This window comes from Ranitomeya variabilis, chromosome 3, assembly GCF_051348905.1.
Source record: "Ranitomeya variabilis isolate aRanVar5 chromosome 3, aRanVar5.hap1, whole genome shotgun sequence".
NCBI classification, from domain to species: Eukaryota; Metazoa; Chordata; class Amphibia; order Anura; family Dendrobatidae; genus Ranitomeya; species Ranitomeya variabilis.
The window spans coordinates 27193571-27211726 of NC_135234.1; the positions used below are offsets into that span (position 1 = coordinate 27193571).

The following is an 18156-nucleotide window of genomic DNA, read 5'->3' on the forward strand; positions in this document are numbered from 1 at the left end:
CGGGCCCATCATACTGTGTATACGGGAGCTGTGGGCCCATCATACTGTGTATATGGGAGCTGTGAGTCCATCATACTGTGTATATGGGAGCTGCGGGCCCATCATACTGTGTATAGGGAACTGCGGGCCCATCATACTGTGTATACGGGAGCTGTGGGCCCATCATACTGTGTATATGGGAGCTGTGAGTCCATCATACTGTGTATATGGGAGCTGCGGGCCCATCATACTGTGTATACGGGAGCTACGGGCCCATCATACTGTGTATAAGGGAGCTGTGGGTGCATCATACTGTGTATAAGGGAGCTGCGGGTCCATCATACTGTGTATAAGGGAGCTGCGGGCCCATCATACTGTGTATAAGGGAGCTGTGGGCCCATCATACTGTGTATAAGGGAGCTGCGGGTCCATCATACTGTGTATACGGGAGCTGCGGGCCCATCATACTGTGTATAAGGGAGCTGTGGCCCATCATACTGTGTATAAGGGAGCTGTGGGCCCATCATACTGTGTATAAGGGAGCTGCGAGCCCATCATACTGTGTATAAGGGAGCTGTAGGCCCATCATACTGTGTATAAGGGAGCTGCGGGCCCATCATACTGTGTATAAGGGAGCTGTGGCCCATCATACTGTGTATAAGGGAGCTGTGGGCCCATCATACTGTGTATAAGGGAGCTGCGAGCCCATCATACTGTGTATAAGGGAGCTGTAGGCCCATCATACTGTGTATAAGGGAGCTGCGGGCCCATCATACTGTGTATAAGGGAGCTGCGGGCCCATCATACTGTGTATAAGGGAGCTGCGGGCCCATCATACTGTGTATACGGGAGCTGTGGGTCCATCATACTGTATAAGGGAGCTGCGGGCCCATCATACTGTGTATACGGGAGCTGGGGGTCCATCATACTGTGTATAAGGGAGCTGCGAGCCCATCATACTGTGTATAAGGGAGCTGTGGGCCCATCATACTGTGTATAAGGGAGCTGCGGGCCCATCATACTGTGTATACGGGAGCTGTGGGTCCATCATACTGTATAAGGGAGCTGCGGGCCCATCATACTGTGTATACGGGAGCTGTGGGCCCATCATACTGTGTATAAGGGAGCTGTGGGCCCATCATACTGTGTATAAGGGAGCTGCGGGCCCATCATACTGTGTATAAGGGAGCTGTGGGCCCATCATACTGTGTATAAGGGAGCTGTGGGCCCATCATACTGTGTATAAGGGAGCTGCGAGCCCATCATACTGTGTATAAGGGAGCTGTGGGCCCATCATACTGTGTATAAGGGAGCTGCGGGCCCATCATACTGTGAATACGGGAGCTGTGGGTCCATCATACTGTATAAGGGAGCTGCGGGCCCATCATACTGTGTATACGGGAGCTGTGGGCCCATCATACTGTGTATAAGGGAGCTGTGGGCCCATCATACTGTGTATAAGGGAGCTGCGGGCCCATCATACTGTGTATAAGTGAGCTGTGCACACATCATACTGTGTATAAGGGAGCTGCGGGCCCATCATACTGTGTATACGGGAGCTGTGCACACATCATACTGTGTATAAGGGAGCTGCGGGCCCATCATACTGTGTATTGGGAGCTGTAGGCCCATCATACTGTGTATAAGGGAGCTGCGGGCCCATCATACTGTGTATAAGGGAGCTGTGAGTCCATCATACTGTGTATAAGGGAGCTGTGAGTCCATCATACTGTGTATACGGGAGCTGCGGGCCAATCATACTGTGTATAAGGGAGCTGTGGGTCCATCATACAGTGTATAAGGGAGCTGTGGGTCCATCATACTGTATAAGGGAGCTGTGGGCCCATCATACTGTGTATAAGGGAGCTGCGGGCCCATCATACTGTGTATTGGGAGCTGTAGGCCCATCATACTGTGTATAAGGGAGCTGCGGGCCCATCATACTGTGTATAAGGGAGCTGTGAGTCCATCATACTGTGTATAAGGGAGCTGTGAGTCCATCATACTGTGTATACGGGAGCTGCGGGCCAATCATACTGTGTATAAGGGAGCTGTGGGTCCATCATACAGTGTATAAGGGAGCTGTGGGTCCATCATACTGTATAAGGGAGCTGCGGGCCCATCATACTGTGTATACGGGAGCTGTGGGCCCATCATACTGTGTATAAGGGAGCTGTGGGCCCATCATACTGTGTATAAGGGAGCTGCGGGCCCATCATACTGTGTATAAGGGAGCTGTGCACACATCATACTGTGTATAAGGGAGCTGCGGGCCCATCATACTGTGTATACGGGAGCTGTGCACACATCATACTGTGTATAAGGGAGCTGCGGGCCCATCATACTGTGTATTGGGAGCTGTAGGCCCATCATACTGTGTATAAGGGAGCTGCGGGCCCATCATACTGTGTATAAGGGAGCTGTGAGTCCATCATACTGTGTATAAGGGAGCTGTGAGTCCATCATACTGTGTATACGGGAGCTGCGGGCCAATCATACTGTGTATAAGGGAGCTGTGGGCCCATCATACTGTGTATAAGGGAGCTGTGGGTCCATCATACTGTGTATAAGGGAGCTGCGGGCCCATCATACTGTGTATAAGGGAGCTGTGGGCCCATCATACTGTGTATAAGGGAGCTGTGGGTCCATCATACTGTGTATAAGGGAGCTGCGGGCCCATCATACTGTGTATACGGGAGCTGTGGACCCATCATACTGTGTATAAGGGAGCTGCGGGCCCATCATACTGTGTATAAGGGAACTGTGAAGGCATATTGTGCATATGGGAGCTGTTGGCCCATTACACTGTATATAGGGGAGCTCTGGGGGGCATTATACTTTCTATAGTGGAGTTCTGTCAGCATTATACTGTGTATAGGGGAGCAGTGAGAACATCATACGGTGTATCGGGGAGTTATAGAATCACCATACTGTGTATAGGGGAGCTGTGGGGGCCTTAGACTGTGTATAGGGAAGCTTTGAGCTCACCATACTGTGTATAATGGAGCAGTACATGGGGGAACTTAGGGGACATTATTAAATGTTAAGTGGGCACTTAAGCATTATTGTTATAGGGGCACGCAGAGTATTGTGACCATCAAAGTTGCATATGGTCACAATATGGCGGTAAAGTCTATGTTGGCTTTTGTATATAGATTTATTTTCAATAACACAGCGGTCATATTCTGAGGTTCCACTATATTCACAACTAGAGTGCGCAACCGTAGCTGTAATCAGGGTTAGCTGGTTAGGGGCCCACTCAGATGCTTCGCCCCCCCTAAGGTGAAACCCTAGCTACGCCTCTGAAATGGACGTAATGTATCACTGTCCATAGGATTCCACCTGTAGTCAGCACTGTATACATCCATATGCCATTAGCTCCCCCTAGTGGTGACTCTATGGAACCACAATCGTTTTTACAGATACATTAGAACTTTCAGAGTTTTGCTTTATTATTACTTTCCTGTGTTTGATTCTTACTGTTTTTTCTGCCTCTGCAGGGTGACAGCGGCGGCCCCCTAGTCACAAAGACAAACAATTTCTGGTGGCTTGTCGGGGACACGAGCTGGGGGGCTGGTTGTGCCCAGCGTAACAAGCCGGGAGTGTATGGGAATGTGACCGTGTTCCTGGAGTGGATCTACCATCAGATGCAGGTGAGCCGGTTCTTTTCGGAGTCTGAGCACAGTCTGGATATGACGTGCGGATGGAATAAAAAGCTTTATAAAAACGTCCAGAAACCGCGCCACACAGGTCCATGGGTCGTGTCTGGTATTGCAGTTACACTACAAGTTATAAACCTGAGCTGCAATACCAGACACAACCTGTAACCTGGGGTGGCGCTCTTTTTAGGAGAAGGCAGCCATGTTATCTAATTCTTCTAATCGTTGTTTAGTAAGTTCTGCAACTGTTTTCAAGATCTCTGTTTGCTGACAGCAAGGTGTTGAAGGAGTTTCTGATCCAGTCCTGCTCACAGCTGAGGGTTTGTTACCCTGCAGAAGTTTATCGAGTGCTTTCTAACCAAATGTACATGAGTAATATTAACCTGTCCCTTGTGCTGAAGGATCGGTCTGATATCTCTGAAAGACTCATTATAACATTTACACAATGCAAATCACCAGAGCAAATACTAATTTCAGCTCTGGAGGAGGCAGAATAGTGAGTGTAGCTCTGGGGTATAATACAGGAGGTAACTCAGGATCAGTGATGTAATGTATGTACACAGTGACTGCACCAGCAGAATAGTGAGTGCAGCTCTGGAGTATAATACTGGATGTAACTCAGGATCAGTAATGTAATGTATGTATACAGTGACTGCACCAGCAGAATAGTGAGTGCAGCTCTGGGGTATAATACAGGAGGTAACTCAGGATCAGTAATGTAATGTATGTACACAGTGACTACACCAGCAGAATAGTGAGTGCAGCTCTGGAGTATAATACTGGATGTAACTCAGGATCAGTAATGTAATGTATGTATACAGTGACTGCACCAGCAGAATAGTGAGTGCAGCTCTGGAGTATAATACTGGATGTAACTCAGGATCAGTAATGTAATGTATGTACACAGTGACTGCACCAGCAGAATAGTGAGTGCAGCTCTGGGATATAATACAGGAGGTAACTCAGGATCAGTAATGTAATGTATGTACACAGTGACTGCACCAGCAGAATAGTGAGTGCAGCTCTGGGGTATAATACAGGATGTAACTCAGGATCAGTAATGTAATGTATGTACACAGTGACTGCACCAGCAGAATAGTGAGTGCAGCTCTGGGGTATAATACAGGATGTAACTCAGGATCAGTAATGTAATGTATGTATACAGTGACTGCACCAGCAGAATAGTGAGTGCAGCTCTGGAGTATACATTTCAGATCCTCATCTCATAAGAGGGAGCAGCAGGAGCGAAAATTCAGTAAATTGTTTTCTTCTCATTAATAATGGGGTATTGACAAATTGTGATTTGCTTTTAAGTGAATATACGGAATGTTTCCTAAAACGGTCACTTCTTCTCCTTCCCTTGCAGACGTACACATGACGGAGCAGGACACTGAGGACGCCCTGATTGTATGTTTTGTACTATGAGGGACGTGTGACCCCTTTTGTGTCTATACGGGTATTGGGGCGTTATCTGCACACAGTGACTGACGGCCACCACCTGCCTCTGCTGTATGACTGATTAATGTCACATCGGCGCCATCTCGTGGCCAATCCAGACTTTTCTTCCGCCTGGTTGTAAATGATGTCTGCGCTGTTGGATGTAATGCGCCATCTCCAAGCTGACATGTACAGACTCTGCACTGGCCTAATGTAAAAGCAGGAGCTGGGTACACTCCTTGTATTCCGTTGTTTTACAATGTTTGTGTTGTTTTTTTTATATATCGCTATGTGCCAATGTTGGTAAATCCAGGCGGGAACACCAAGACGTGGTTACACCTACATTTCTTTATTGGTAGCAAAGTCACCTTGTGTCTGAAATCAGAAAAATAAAAAAATTTTGCTTCTATTGAAACAGACCGCCATCTACAGGACATGTGCGGCATTGCAACTCCGCACCAGTCACTTCAATAAACCAGAGTTGCAATACCAGACTCCACCTGCAGATAGAGGTGGCGCTGTTGTTTTTTTTTTTTTTTTTTATTTGCTTATCTTGAGCAGACACTAACGATGACTTACGGTTGTGGCAAGTCTGAGACTTTTCCATTTATATGTATTTTATTTCTTTGCGCTCTTCATTTTTGCTGTGATGGCGGTTACAGTGTAAAGATACGGTCATTAGCCCGACTGCTGGACAGATGGGCCGGTTAATTTCATGTAGCATAAAAGGTCCGCACATAACATCCCCCTCCCAATCCAGATTCCCCTGGAGCCGCCATATTGTACCATATTCCTTTAATAGTCACATTGTATATAGGTTTGTCACAAGAGGATTCTTAGAACATATTTTATCACTTTAAAAAAATTTTTAGAGTCAGAATGAACAAAAAAACAGCAATTCTATCAGAGATTTTTTTAATTTATTTATTTTATTTCTGTATTTACTATGACTTTTAAAGTACGGGTCATTACAAGTTACTTTTAAGTGTGTTTATTTGCATAAATCAAACTTTTGTCCCTTTTTGTTTTTATATAACTTTCCATTGATTAATTTCTCAAGTACTCAAACAATGGCATTATTTCCAATCCTTCTGTATAGCAATGTTTTATGCCCGTCGGCATCATTGGACGCCATGATAAACACCGCAGGCAATGCACAAATGCAATCTGTGAGTATCGGTAGAGGCAGCTCCTTTCTTCTAACCGTTTAGATGCTATGGTCTTTACTGTGGCATCTACGGGGGTTAATCACCAGGATTGGAGCTTGTTAGTAATTTAAATGTTCAGGATCGGACATATTTAACTTTTAAACCTATGTTTGGCGGTTGAGTGGCTTTGCTGAAAAAGATGGTAGAAAAAAAAGTAAAGCAAATTTTCACAACCACTGCCTCACTGCTTCTATTACAAAGGTGCAAAATTAGATCCTACATTGTATTTTTCCTACTTGAATGGGCAGATGTATCCATGGAATATCCCTTGAAATCAGTAGATTTTAGTTGCAGTACTGGAGTGTGACCACTTGGTGCGCTGTTACAGGGGAACAACGTTTTGTACTTAATGTATCAAAAGTTCAAATCCTAAGAATTTTCTCCACAGCTCCACCTAGTGGTAAATATTGTAGTGAAGATCTTGCCATACTTATAGACTTGATCCCATTGACTATAATGGAGTCTGTCAGGGCTCTGTTAGTTTTGGATGCTTTGAATAAAGCCATCACAAATCAGTTTTGTTTTTTTAAAGGTTAAGTATACTTTTACATTCTCTTCTATAATGCTTATGAGCTGAAAAAACAAACAAACAAATACATTAAACTCCTTCTACCCAACTGATTGGGGAAAGATGGAGGAGCACAATCACACTTGACTGCAGGGTCTGACTACAGGGAGTTTTGTAGTCTGTAACTATGGAAACCCCTAAGTCAGCCCAGGTGCTGTATGCACAAGATGAAGGCGGCGGACTGGCCAATGGGTATAAGAATTTGAAGTATTGATCAGTGTGCAGGGCCTTCAAGTAATAATGATGAATTTGGCAGAAGTTCATTATACATCTTTAATTTTGCATTTCATGGAAAAAAAAAAAAAAAAATCACATTTCTATATAGACAAATGCTGAAAAATGCTAAATTGGTGTCTAATTTTTGGACGCCAGCAGTTAATGTGATGGAACTGATACATTTATCATGTAAAACGTCGATGTTCCGAGGGACCTGTTTGGCCATCCGTATGGGCAAGTCCGCGATGAGACCAGATAAATGGTGTTCTGCCCAAAGGGGTGAGATGACACCCTGTACCCCTTCCTCTAAGCAGGACACACAAGGATTGTTTATCTTGGAATTTCAAGATGCTGGAAAACATTGACACTGTATAATGTATGACAAGATACAGTAAGATAAAGAAAAGGATCACACAAGGCTCATGTATTGGTGGGTGCACTTTTATTTCACAATACATACATAAAAACTTTTCATATGAGTGTTTGTTGATTCATAAAGTATATTTTAATTATTCCTTCTGAAAAAGTTAATTAAAAAATCTACCATGTTGCTATTGCAGAGTGTCTATAGGTCCTTCATCTACCAGAGAGATCTGCAAAAATGTAACAAATCCATCAGGACTTCTGCTGCTATCTCTAACACAGAGAGGAGAGCAGGGAAAATACCTTGGAGGAAACCCAAAGGCTATGGGAAAAGGAGGGAAGACGGTGGGGAGGAAATAAGTGAAGACTTCAGCATTCTGGATATACACAAACCTCACATTCAACCTATATTACTGGGAGAGACACACAGACCTCACATCCAGCCTATATTACTGGGAGAGATACACAGACCTCACATCCAGCCTATATTACTGGGAGAGATACACAGACCTCACATCCAGCCTATATTACTGGGAGAGACACACAGATCTCACATCCAGCCTATATTACCGGAAGAGACACAGATCTCCCATCCAGCCTATATTACTGGGAGAGACACACAGAGCTCACATCCAGCCTATATTACAGTGAGACACACAGAGCTCACATCCAGTCTATATTACTGGGAGAGACACACAGATCTCCCATCCAGCCTATATTACTGGGAGAGACACACAGAGCTCACATCCAGCCTATATTACAGTGAGACACACAGAGCTCACATCCAGCCTATATTACTGGGAGAGACACACAGATCTCCCATCCAGCCTATATTACTGGGAGAGACACACAGAGCTCACATCCAGCCTATATTACAGTGAGACACACAGAGCTCACATCCAGTCTATATTACTGGGAGAGACACACAGAGCTCACATCCAGCCTATATTACCGGAAGAGGACACACAGACCTCACATCCAGCCTATATTACTGGGAGAGGACACACAGACCCCACATCCAGCCTACATTACTGGGAGAGACACAGAGACCTCACATCCAGCCTATATTACCGGAAGAGACACAGATCTTCCATCCAGCCTATATTACTGGGAGAGGACACACAGACCTCCCATCCAGCCTATATTACTGGGAGAGACACACAGACCTCACATCCAACCTATATTACTGGGAGAGACACAGAGACCTCACATCCAGCCTATATTACTGGGAGAGACACAGAGACCTCACATCCAGCCTATATTACTGGGAGACACACAGACCTCACATCCAGCCTATATTACTGGGAGAGGACACACAGACCTCACATCCAGCCTACATTACTGGGAGAGACACAGAGACCTCACATCCAGCCTATATTACCGGAAGAGACACAGATCTCCCATCCAGCCTATATTACTGGGAGAGGACACACAGACCTCCCATCCAGCCTATATTACTGGGAGAGACACACAGACCTCACATCCAGCCAGTATTACAGGGAGAAACCCACAACTCCCGTCCAGCCTGGAGCTTAGATGTAATACTACTGACATTCTATGGTTCGGAGTGTAACAGTCACGTGCATGATCAGCAGATATCATGCACTTTTTCGTTGTGGAAGTGAGCAGAGCCAGAATACTCTGCGGGCCTAGTCAGATGGCCGTATAACATGGACTGGCCGTTGGCTCTTCTGACTCAAGCTTGATGGCTGCGTAGAAATACATGTCAGGTCAGGAGAGCCAACAGCCATTCTGAGTGTTGCTATGCGCTTGTTGTGTATACAGCCATCTGACTGCGCCCTTAGGCCGACCTTGACCGCTTCTGATACAGACTTCTGAGGTGTAAATCTGGTATAGAAGACAAGAGCCGACTATACTGGAGCCACTGAACCATTCCCATTTTTAGTGGTATCAGACACTCCCTCCCCCTACCTCCGGCCATGGGCCACATCAATCGCAACTGTTAAAAGTATTCGAGTGGTCAGGATGCCGGTATTGTTAACAGCTGAAGTGGAGAACAGTCGCTGGATCCATGCTCCATCACTTACTCCGACAGGCCGTGTCCAGCCCACGACCTTCTGTAGGCCGGTGCCTTGTCAATGACCTTGTGGAGCATGAAGACGTCACTGCAAGACTGGATTGAAGAGGAGAAAGCAGCTGTGGTGGACGCGAAGGCTGGTTTTTTTGGGGCTCTGATAATACTGCGTGGAGGAACCATCATACACCATAGAAGGTTGTAGGGAACCCTAATACTACCATTCATAGGGGTCAGTGGGGGACCCTCATACTGTAGGGGGATGGAATGTTATTACTGCTTTACCCTTCCTCCCTCTTCAGTCCCGGTGCTGTCCGTTATTGTTATAATGTAAGTTATCGTGTATTTACTGTTATGTTGCGGTACTGCTACTTGTATTACCACTTACAAATCATGGTATTGCCACACTATACAGGTGTGTTACCATGTTCTATAAGTTGTACTTAATAGGGTGTTAAAATGTAATGTTCACAGCTGGCCACTAGATGGGGAGCATCATAGTTCATGGGCCTCCAGCTAGTGTATGGTAGAATAAACGGCATAGTCTACATTCACATTAGCGTCGGGCGCCGCATGCGTCATGCGCCCCTATATTTAACATGGGGGCGCATGGACATGCGTTGTGCTGCGTTTTGCGACGCATGGCCGCAAGCGTTGGGTGCAGAGAACGCAACAAGTTGCATTTTTTTGCATCCAACTTTCGGCAAAAAAGGACGCATGCGTCGCAAAACACAGCGTTTTAGCGTGCGTTTTGTTGCAGTTTTGTTTGCGTTGTGCGTTGAATCGCCGACGCAGCGGCCCACAACGCAAATGTGAACGTAGCCTAACTGGTAGGAGGGGCTGCTGTGGGAAAAGTCAGGAATGTTTTCCTGTAGAGAGGCAGAGGGCGAGGGAGGGACGCCCAAAGAGGCCACATGGGCTTTAAGCCCAGGACGCTACACCAGCCACCAAGTGTAAGGAACCTCAACCATCCACAAATATAATACAGTAGCGGTACAGTACAGATTGAAGGGCAACTCATTGTATGGGCAGAAACCCTTAGGACCGGTGCGAAGCGGTCTGGGAAACCCCTAGATGCAGTGAGTTCGGAAAGTGGAAGCACGGTGCAGTTGCAGAGCAAAGGACAGAAGGACAGTACCCCCTTGCAGAGACCGTCCGCTACGGTAATTTATGATCTTGAGTCTGGGGCGAAACAGATCAAGGGATGTGTAACCGTAACGGGAGAGTGTGTCGGGGAATTGTCCGGAACGGTCCGACCCACGTGCGTGCTTAGTGAACAGAAGAGTACTGCAAGGAGTGAACATGAACAATGTATCGAGAAGTCAGTTGTAAAGCATGTGGAACCCATGGATGAGCTGTGTAATGTTACAAGTAAAGTTGATGATGTTGAAGTTGACAAAGACTGTCTCAGTTTCTCACATCCCTCAGTGCAGGGAAGCAGCAGAAAGAACGGAACCTGAGGGCACAGGTATGCTGACTAAGATACACCATTTTCCTGTAAAGAGAGGCCTGTACCTAAAGGCTCAACTGTTCCCGGCCATGACTACAGCCCGGTCTGACCCTTACAATACTATGTAGGGGGGGGGACCATCATACTATGTGGGGAGGCTACAGTGGACATTCTATGTAGGGTTCTGCTGCGTGACAGTCAGATTGTAGGAGACTGTGGTGGATATTATACTGCGTGTGGGGGGCTAGGGTGATAATCATACTGTGTAGGAGGAGGAATGGGAGATTATTCCGTATTGGGGCATCAAACTCCATGGGGGCCATGGAAGGGGTATCACAGCGGGCGAGAACACAAGGGGGCTTCGGTGGGGGGGGGGTAAATAACTAAGTGCTAAAACACATATCCCTCTTGGTGTCTTAAAGTTGGGAATTCTGTCCTGTACCTGAGCCTATATGCCGTGCTAGGACTGCTGGAAAGGGGTCCTGTGATTTCAATTATAGAGGGGGGCATTATAATAAAGAGAGACATTGGGGAATCATTATCCTTATAATAAGATAAATAAGAGCACAGGAGGTATAATTATAACGAGAAAGCATGGTGGGGGGTTGTATTGAAACTAGGATCAGGAAATTGTGAGGACAGACAAATAAAATAAAAAAAAAAAAAAGTACAAAAGTGGCCAAAAAGTAAGGGGATCAGGTAGAGACCCACCAAGGGTACCACTGCTTCTAACAACATGCACAGTATATACAATTTTAGTGAGAATTTCTAGCCGGGGAACTTGGCCAATCTCTGTTGGGCGGCTCGGAGCCGCTTCATCTGCTCATGTAAATCCTTCCGCTCCCGCGCCAGACTGTCATTCTCCATCATTAACACACCGAGGTTCTCCTTGTCCTGGAGCAGAGACAACATTTGTGATTGCAGCTTGTCAGCAAATTCATGGAGCATGTAGTGCAGAATGATCAGGGGGATCTGGTTTGACAAACGGGCGGTCGTATTCTAGAAGAAATATACGAAGCCGAATATTAATGGGTCTATCTCCATATCATACTGTGGTACATAATTATATTCTTGTACATAGGAGCGGTATTATAGTAGTTATATTCCTGTACATAGGAGCGGTATTATAGTAGTTATATTCCTGTACATAGGAGCGGTATTATAGTAGTTATATTCTTGTACATAGGAGCAGTATTATAGTAATTATATTCTTGTACATAGGAGGCAGTATTATAGTAGTTATATTCCTGTACATAGGGGCAGTATTATAGTAGTTATATTCTTGTACATAGGGGCGGTATTATAGTAGTTATATTCTTGTATATAGGGGCAGTATTATAGTAGATATATTGTTGTACATAGGGGTAGTATTATAGTAGTTATATTCTTGTACATAGGAGCGGTATTATAGTAGTTATATTCTTGTACATAGGGGCGGTATTATAGTAGTTCTATTCTTGTATATAGGAGCAGTATTATAGTAGTTATATTGTTGTACATAGGGGTAGTATTATAGTAGTTATATTCTTGTACATAGGGGCAGTATTATAGTAGGTATATTCTTGTACATAGAGGGCAGTATTATAGTAGTTATATTCTTGTATATAGGGGCGGTATTATAGTAGTTATATTCTTGTACATAGGAGCAGTATTATAGTAATTATATTCTTGTACATAGGAGGCAGTATTATAGTAGTTATATTCCTGTACATAGGGGCAGTATTATAGTAGTTATATTCTTGTACATAGGGGCGGTATTATAGTAGTTATATTCTTGTATATAGGGGCAGTATTATAGTAGATATATTGTTGTACATAGGGGTAGTATTATAGTAGTTATATTCTTGTACATAGAGGGCAGTATTATAGTAGTTATATTCTTGTATATAGGGGCGGTATTATAGTAGTTATATTCTTGTACATAGGAGCAGTATTATAGTAGTTATATTCTTGTATATAGGGGCGGTATTATAGTAGTTATATTCTTGTACATAGGAGCGGTATTATAGTAGTTATATTCTTGTACATAGGGGCAGTATTATAGTAGTTATATTCTTGTACATAGGGACAGTATTATAGTAGTTATATTCTTGTACATAGGAGCAGTATTATAGTAGTTATATTCTTGTATATAGGGGCGGTATTATAGTAGTTATATTCTTGTACATAGGAGCGGTATTATAGTAGTTATATTCTTGTACATAGGGGCAGTATTATAGTAGTTATATTCTTGTACATAGGGACAGTATTATAGTAGTTATATTCTTGTATATAGGGGCGGTATTATAGTAGTTATATTCTTGTACATAGGAGCAGTATTATAGTAGTTATATTCTTGTACATAGGGGCAGTATTATAGTAGTTATATTCTTGTACATAGGAGCAGTATTATAGTAGTTATATTCTTGTACATAGGAGCAGTATTATAGTAGTTATATTCTTGTACATAGGGGCAGTATTATAGTAGTTATATTCTTGTACATAAGGGCACTATTATAGTAGATATATATTCTTGTACATAGGAGCAGTATTATAGTAGTTATATTCTTGTACATAGGAGCAGTATTATAGTAGTTATATTCTTGTACATAGGGGCAGTATTATAGTAGTTATATTCTTGTACATAAGGGCACTATTATAGTAGATATATATTCTTGTACATAGGAGCAGTATTATAGTAGTTATATTCTTGTACATAGGGGCAGTATTATAGTAGTTATATTCTTGTACATAGGGGCAGTATTATAGTAGTTATATTCTTGTACATAGGAGCAGTATTATAGTAGTTATATTCTTGTACATAGGAGCAGTATTATAGTAGTTATATTCTTGTACATAGGGGGCAGTATTATAGTAGTTATATTCTTGTACATAGGGGCAGTATTATAGTAGTTATATTCCTGTACATAGGAGCAGTATTATAGTAGTTATATTCTTGCACATAGGAGCAGTATTATAGTAGTTATATTCTTGTACATAGGAGCAGTATTATAGTAGTTATATTCTTGTACATAGGGGCAGTATTATAGTAGTTATATTCTTGTACATAGGGAGCAGTATTATAGTAGTTATATTCTTGTACATAGGGGCAGTATTATAGTAGTTCTATTCTTGTACATAGGGGCAAATATTCTTGCATGCGGGGGCAGTTTATCAGTCGTTTCTCTAGATTTGAGCACATTATACAGAACTAACCTTGAAATACGCCTGGATGTGTTGGGACATCTCCTGGACAGATAGTTGTATCTGTGACGGTGGGGATAAAGAATTGGTTTCTTTAGTTGCCTCTGCCCGGACGTCCTTCAGAGATCCACCATAAATCGTGTCCTGGCAGTAGATGATCTGTTCCATCTTAAATTGTGTACGGATCGCCTTCTCAGCTGCCTTTTGTTGCTCAATGCAAATATCTTCTAGCTTTCCCTTGAAAAATATAACAAATAGACTAATAAATGGGTTTGTTCCACCCGAGACATTTATGGTGTACAGATAGGAAATGCCATATATTTACTGCATGCCAGGGGCCTGTTCTAGTGAGGGGGACTTCCATCCATTAAACATTTATGGTGTATTCCATCAGTATGCCACATAATCTGCACAATCCTGAGAAATTAACAAGGTGGAGAAATAAAAAAGTATATATAGAATTATAAAATTGATTTAAATGGTAGAATTATGGGTTCCAGTAGCTACCACTAGGGGGAGCTCGCTGCATACAGAGTTTTACAAGTTGCCATCAGTTCAGTACTAGTTGTAAAGTGTATTCACAGCAACAGACAGGTTCACGGAGAGCAGACTCCTTTATAGAGCCCGGTTGGTTGGTTGGTTGGTTGGTTTCAGCCTTCAGTTTTCCATGACTTATACTCCAGGACACTGATGACACGTAGTATCCGAGAGCATCATTAGGGTTAGACAAAGAACAGTGGAGTCCAGATATAATGTGCAACACTGCATCAATCTGGTTGGATGAAATCTGGGAATTTAAGATGCAACAGGGACCAGATGAAATCATAGAGGCCAAGTGTAATTCATTTGATACAATGGGTACCAAAATAATGGAATTGCACTGTATTAGTTTATATGATCTTGCAAAATTATAAAACCGCAATACTAATCCTACCTTTGCATTTCTGTAAAGATTGAGATAATGGCTGAAGTGCTTCTTCGCCATCTCACTGAAAGTCGATCTGACGAGTTCTGAAAAATGAAGATTTGCAGTCAGAACATATTCTGAGCTTCTGTCAGAAAAGAAAAATGGCTCATATACCATTTTGTTTGCACAGAAGCTTTACTACCTGTAGAGATGGAGGGCGGGGAAAAGGAAGGGGGATGTGTCAAAACAGAAAGATGGAAAGAAGGAATGGAGGGGAAAGGAGAAGGGGAAAGATGTAGGAACGCAGGAAGGGGAAGGTGGAAGAAGGGCAGGCAGAAAGGCAGCGGAAAGGAGAAGAGGAAGGAAGGCAGGAAGGAAGGGGAAAGGAGAAGTGGAAAGAGGTAGAGAGGTAGGAAGGCGGGAAGGGGAAAGTGAAAGAAGGGCAGGCAGAAAGAAAGGCAGGTGAAAGGAGAAGGGAAAAGAGGAAGGAAGGACAGACGGAAGGAAGGAAGGAAGGAGAAAGAAGAAGGGGAAAGAGGAAGGAAGGAAAGGAGGGGAAGGAGGAAGGAAGGGAGGGGAAAGGAGAAGGGGAAAGAGGAAGGAAGGACAGACAGACGGAAGGAAGGAAGGAGAAAGAAGAAGGGGAAAGAGGAAGAAGGAAGGAAAGGAGGGGAAGGAAGGGAGGGGAAGGAGGAAGGAAGGGAGGGGAAGGAGGAAGGAAGGGAGGGGAAGGAGGAAGGGAGGGGAAGGAGGAAGGAAGGGAGGGGAAGGAAGGGCAGGCAAGAAAGGCAGGGGAGAGGAGAAGGGGAAAGAGGAAGGAAGGACAGACGGAAGGAAGGAAGGAAGGAGAAAGAAGAAGGGGAAAGAGGAAGGAAGGGGAAAGAGGAAGGAAGGGAGGGGAAGTGGAAGAAGGGCAGGCAAGAAAGGCAGAGGGGAGAAGGGGAAAGAGGATGGAAGACAGGAAGTAAGGAAGGAAGGGAGGGGGAAAGAGGAAGGAAGGGAGGGGAAAGTGGAAGAAGGGCAGGCAGGAAGAAAGGTAGGAAGTGAAAGGAAGACAGGCAGGAAAAGGAAAGAAGGATAAAGAGGAAGGAAGGGGAAAAGGGAAAGGGGAAGGAAGAAAGGCAGGTAGAAATCAAGACTGAGGGAGGGAGAGAAAAAAGAAAGATTGAAGGAAGAAGGGAAGAAGGGTTGTTGACAGGAGGTGCAAGACTGGGAAAGAAAAAAAAAATAAAAAAAATAGAGACATTATCTGAGCACAATGAAAGCAGGTTGAGACCCCTAGAAAAAGAAATAATGAATTTTTATCCTTAACTACCAACAATCCAATGTGTCGAGTATTGAGGCAGACAGATCAGACATATTAAATGTAAAGGTTTATTCTTTTGATCCAGCCCCACATCCTACATATAAGCTTTTTTGTTGCAGAAGCAGACAGGTCATTTTTTCCTGAGAGAAGTAAAAGACACTCTGTCCCTACAGCACAAGTCACACTTATCGCAATAAAAAAAAAACCTTCAAATTTTGTAGTTCAAGGTCAATTGAGCAGATCAATAATTAGAGGGCAATGGTCATCCCTCTCGGTTTTCTTGTCCACCGTTGTCCGGACAATTTTGTCTGTGACCTACCTGTGACGTCGTTCAGATTGTCCACGGCTGGCTCCTCGAATGTCTGGATTTGATTCTTTGCAATGTTTTCAAACGTTTTGTAGTTGACGAACCCTGTAAGTTCCCGGCCACGATGTTTCTGCTCATACACAGTAATGTCCTTTCTTAATTCCTGGGGGACTGGAAGGCAATGGGTCGTTTATCAATTTAAAAAAGAAAAAAAAAAAAAAAAAAAGTTATCAAGAAAGTAAAAATCTAGTTTTTACGTATGAAAAATGGATTGATGGTGGCTCTCCATTTTGCCTCATTAAAGGTGGTCAAAAGGCTTGAGATCCCGCTTGTATAAGCCAAAGTAGAGATCAGCACACCAATCTTTATGGTCACCATGGATGGTTGGATCCAATTTGTTGAAGACCTCTAACCCACCCTTAGGATCCTGTAAGGGATAGTTGGGTGGGGTGGTGTCCCCCTCTACATTAAATATACAGTACGGTGTAAAAGCCCATGAGGGTAGAGAGCTTCTAATCTAAGGGATGGCAATAAGAAAGCAGACATTACAGATATAACTTTCCATGATTTTAGTCACAGGAGAGGCGACGTGCTCGGTGGTTTCAATGGTCTACAGTTTGCCTTACACTTCCATACGAGTTCCGTTAGCAATAGTTGTCACACTTCCCCCAGATATCAAAGAATTGGGGGCATGAGTGGGGCATGTTAAATTCTGCATTTTGTGATCTATACCTACATTCATTGGCGGATCGCTTCAGATCTTTTTCCCATTTGTAGAATTTTATTCGGATGTTGGTGAATGCTTTCAACTGTTTGTCGGCGACTTCCTCTTCCCCTTGTATGACTTGAGTAATGCCGTCGGCAAAATGCTTGAGTTTCTGTGGAGACGATAGAAATTGAACAAAAAGGTAAATCGGCAGTGAGATCCGGAGTATATAGGATATATAACTGTATGGGCACGAGGACGACCGATACAGTAAAGTGATGGGAGTTTATAAACTCCGCTCACACGGATCTTACCTCTATGAGAAACAACAGCTTCTCCGTCTCAGTCTCCGGGACGCCGGCACCGATCATCTTCACTTTCTTCTCTACCTCCTGTAGTTTGGTCTTGATTTGACTCTCCAGGCTGGGTATAGTTCTCTAAAACATACAAAGAAATGAATCTATTACAAATACCTCCCTAATATCCACTGGGCCAACCTTCTAAGACAGGAAAATGTAATTCTCACACTAACGGGCACAGAGCTTGGTGGTTACAGTCCCTCATAGTGGTGCAAACTTCATGGTTACAGTCTCTGAAGAGGAGCATGATAGGACCCCCATCTATTAGACCTAAAATGGCTTATTTTCAGGAGTAAGACTTACAGAAATATGTTCCACGAGTTCAACCGTAAGTTTTTCTGCCAGCAAAGGAATTGTGGCACGTCCCTCTTCTAGAAGAACCCTGAAAAGTGAACATGGACGACATTAAAAGTGGTTCCATGATTTGTACAAAATACATTTAATCTCAGACGTGAAAATTTAAAAGGAACATA

General features: G+C 43.7%; 2 protein-coding genes across 5 annotated transcripts in view; one reads left to right on the forward strand and one right to left on the reverse strand.

Annotated features, from left to right (window-relative positions):
- TMPRSS2 (transmembrane serine protease 2) overlaps positions 1-6704 on the forward strand; it is a 44633-nt gene extending 37929 nt beyond the window's left edge. For 2 of the 3 annotated variants that reach the window (XM_077293844.1, XM_077293841.1), the window contains 2 exons: positions 3480-3632; positions 5005-6474. In XM_077293844.1, the coding sequence (XP_077149959.1) occupies positions 3480-3632; positions 5005-5016 (165 nt within the window). In that variant the 3' untranslated portion in view covers positions 5017-6474. Of the gene's footprint in view, positions 1-3479; positions 3633-5004 lie in introns of all 3 variants that reach the window. The other variant, XM_077293842.1, reaches the window with a different exon arrangement.
- Positions 6705-11442: 4738 nt separating this feature from the next.
- LOC143815037 (interferon-induced GTP-binding protein Mx2-like) overlaps positions 11443-18156 on the reverse strand; it is a 37235-nt gene continuing 30521 nt past the window's right edge. For both annotated transcript variants that reach the window (XM_077293839.1, XM_077293840.1), the window contains exons 10-16: positions 17987-18065; positions 17639-17761; positions 17355-17496; positions 16631-16789; positions 15033-15109; positions 14111-14335; positions 11443-11914 (exon numbers count right to left, since the gene is read on the reverse strand). In XM_077293839.1, the coding sequence (XP_077149954.1) occupies positions 11684-11914; positions 14111-14335; positions 15033-15109; positions 16631-16789; positions 17355-17496; positions 17639-17761; positions 17987-18065 (1036 nt within the window). In that variant the 3' untranslated portion in view covers positions 11443-11683. The remainder of the gene's footprint in view (positions 11915-14110; positions 14336-15032; positions 15110-16630; positions 16790-17354; positions 17497-17638; positions 17762-17986; positions 18066-18156) is intronic.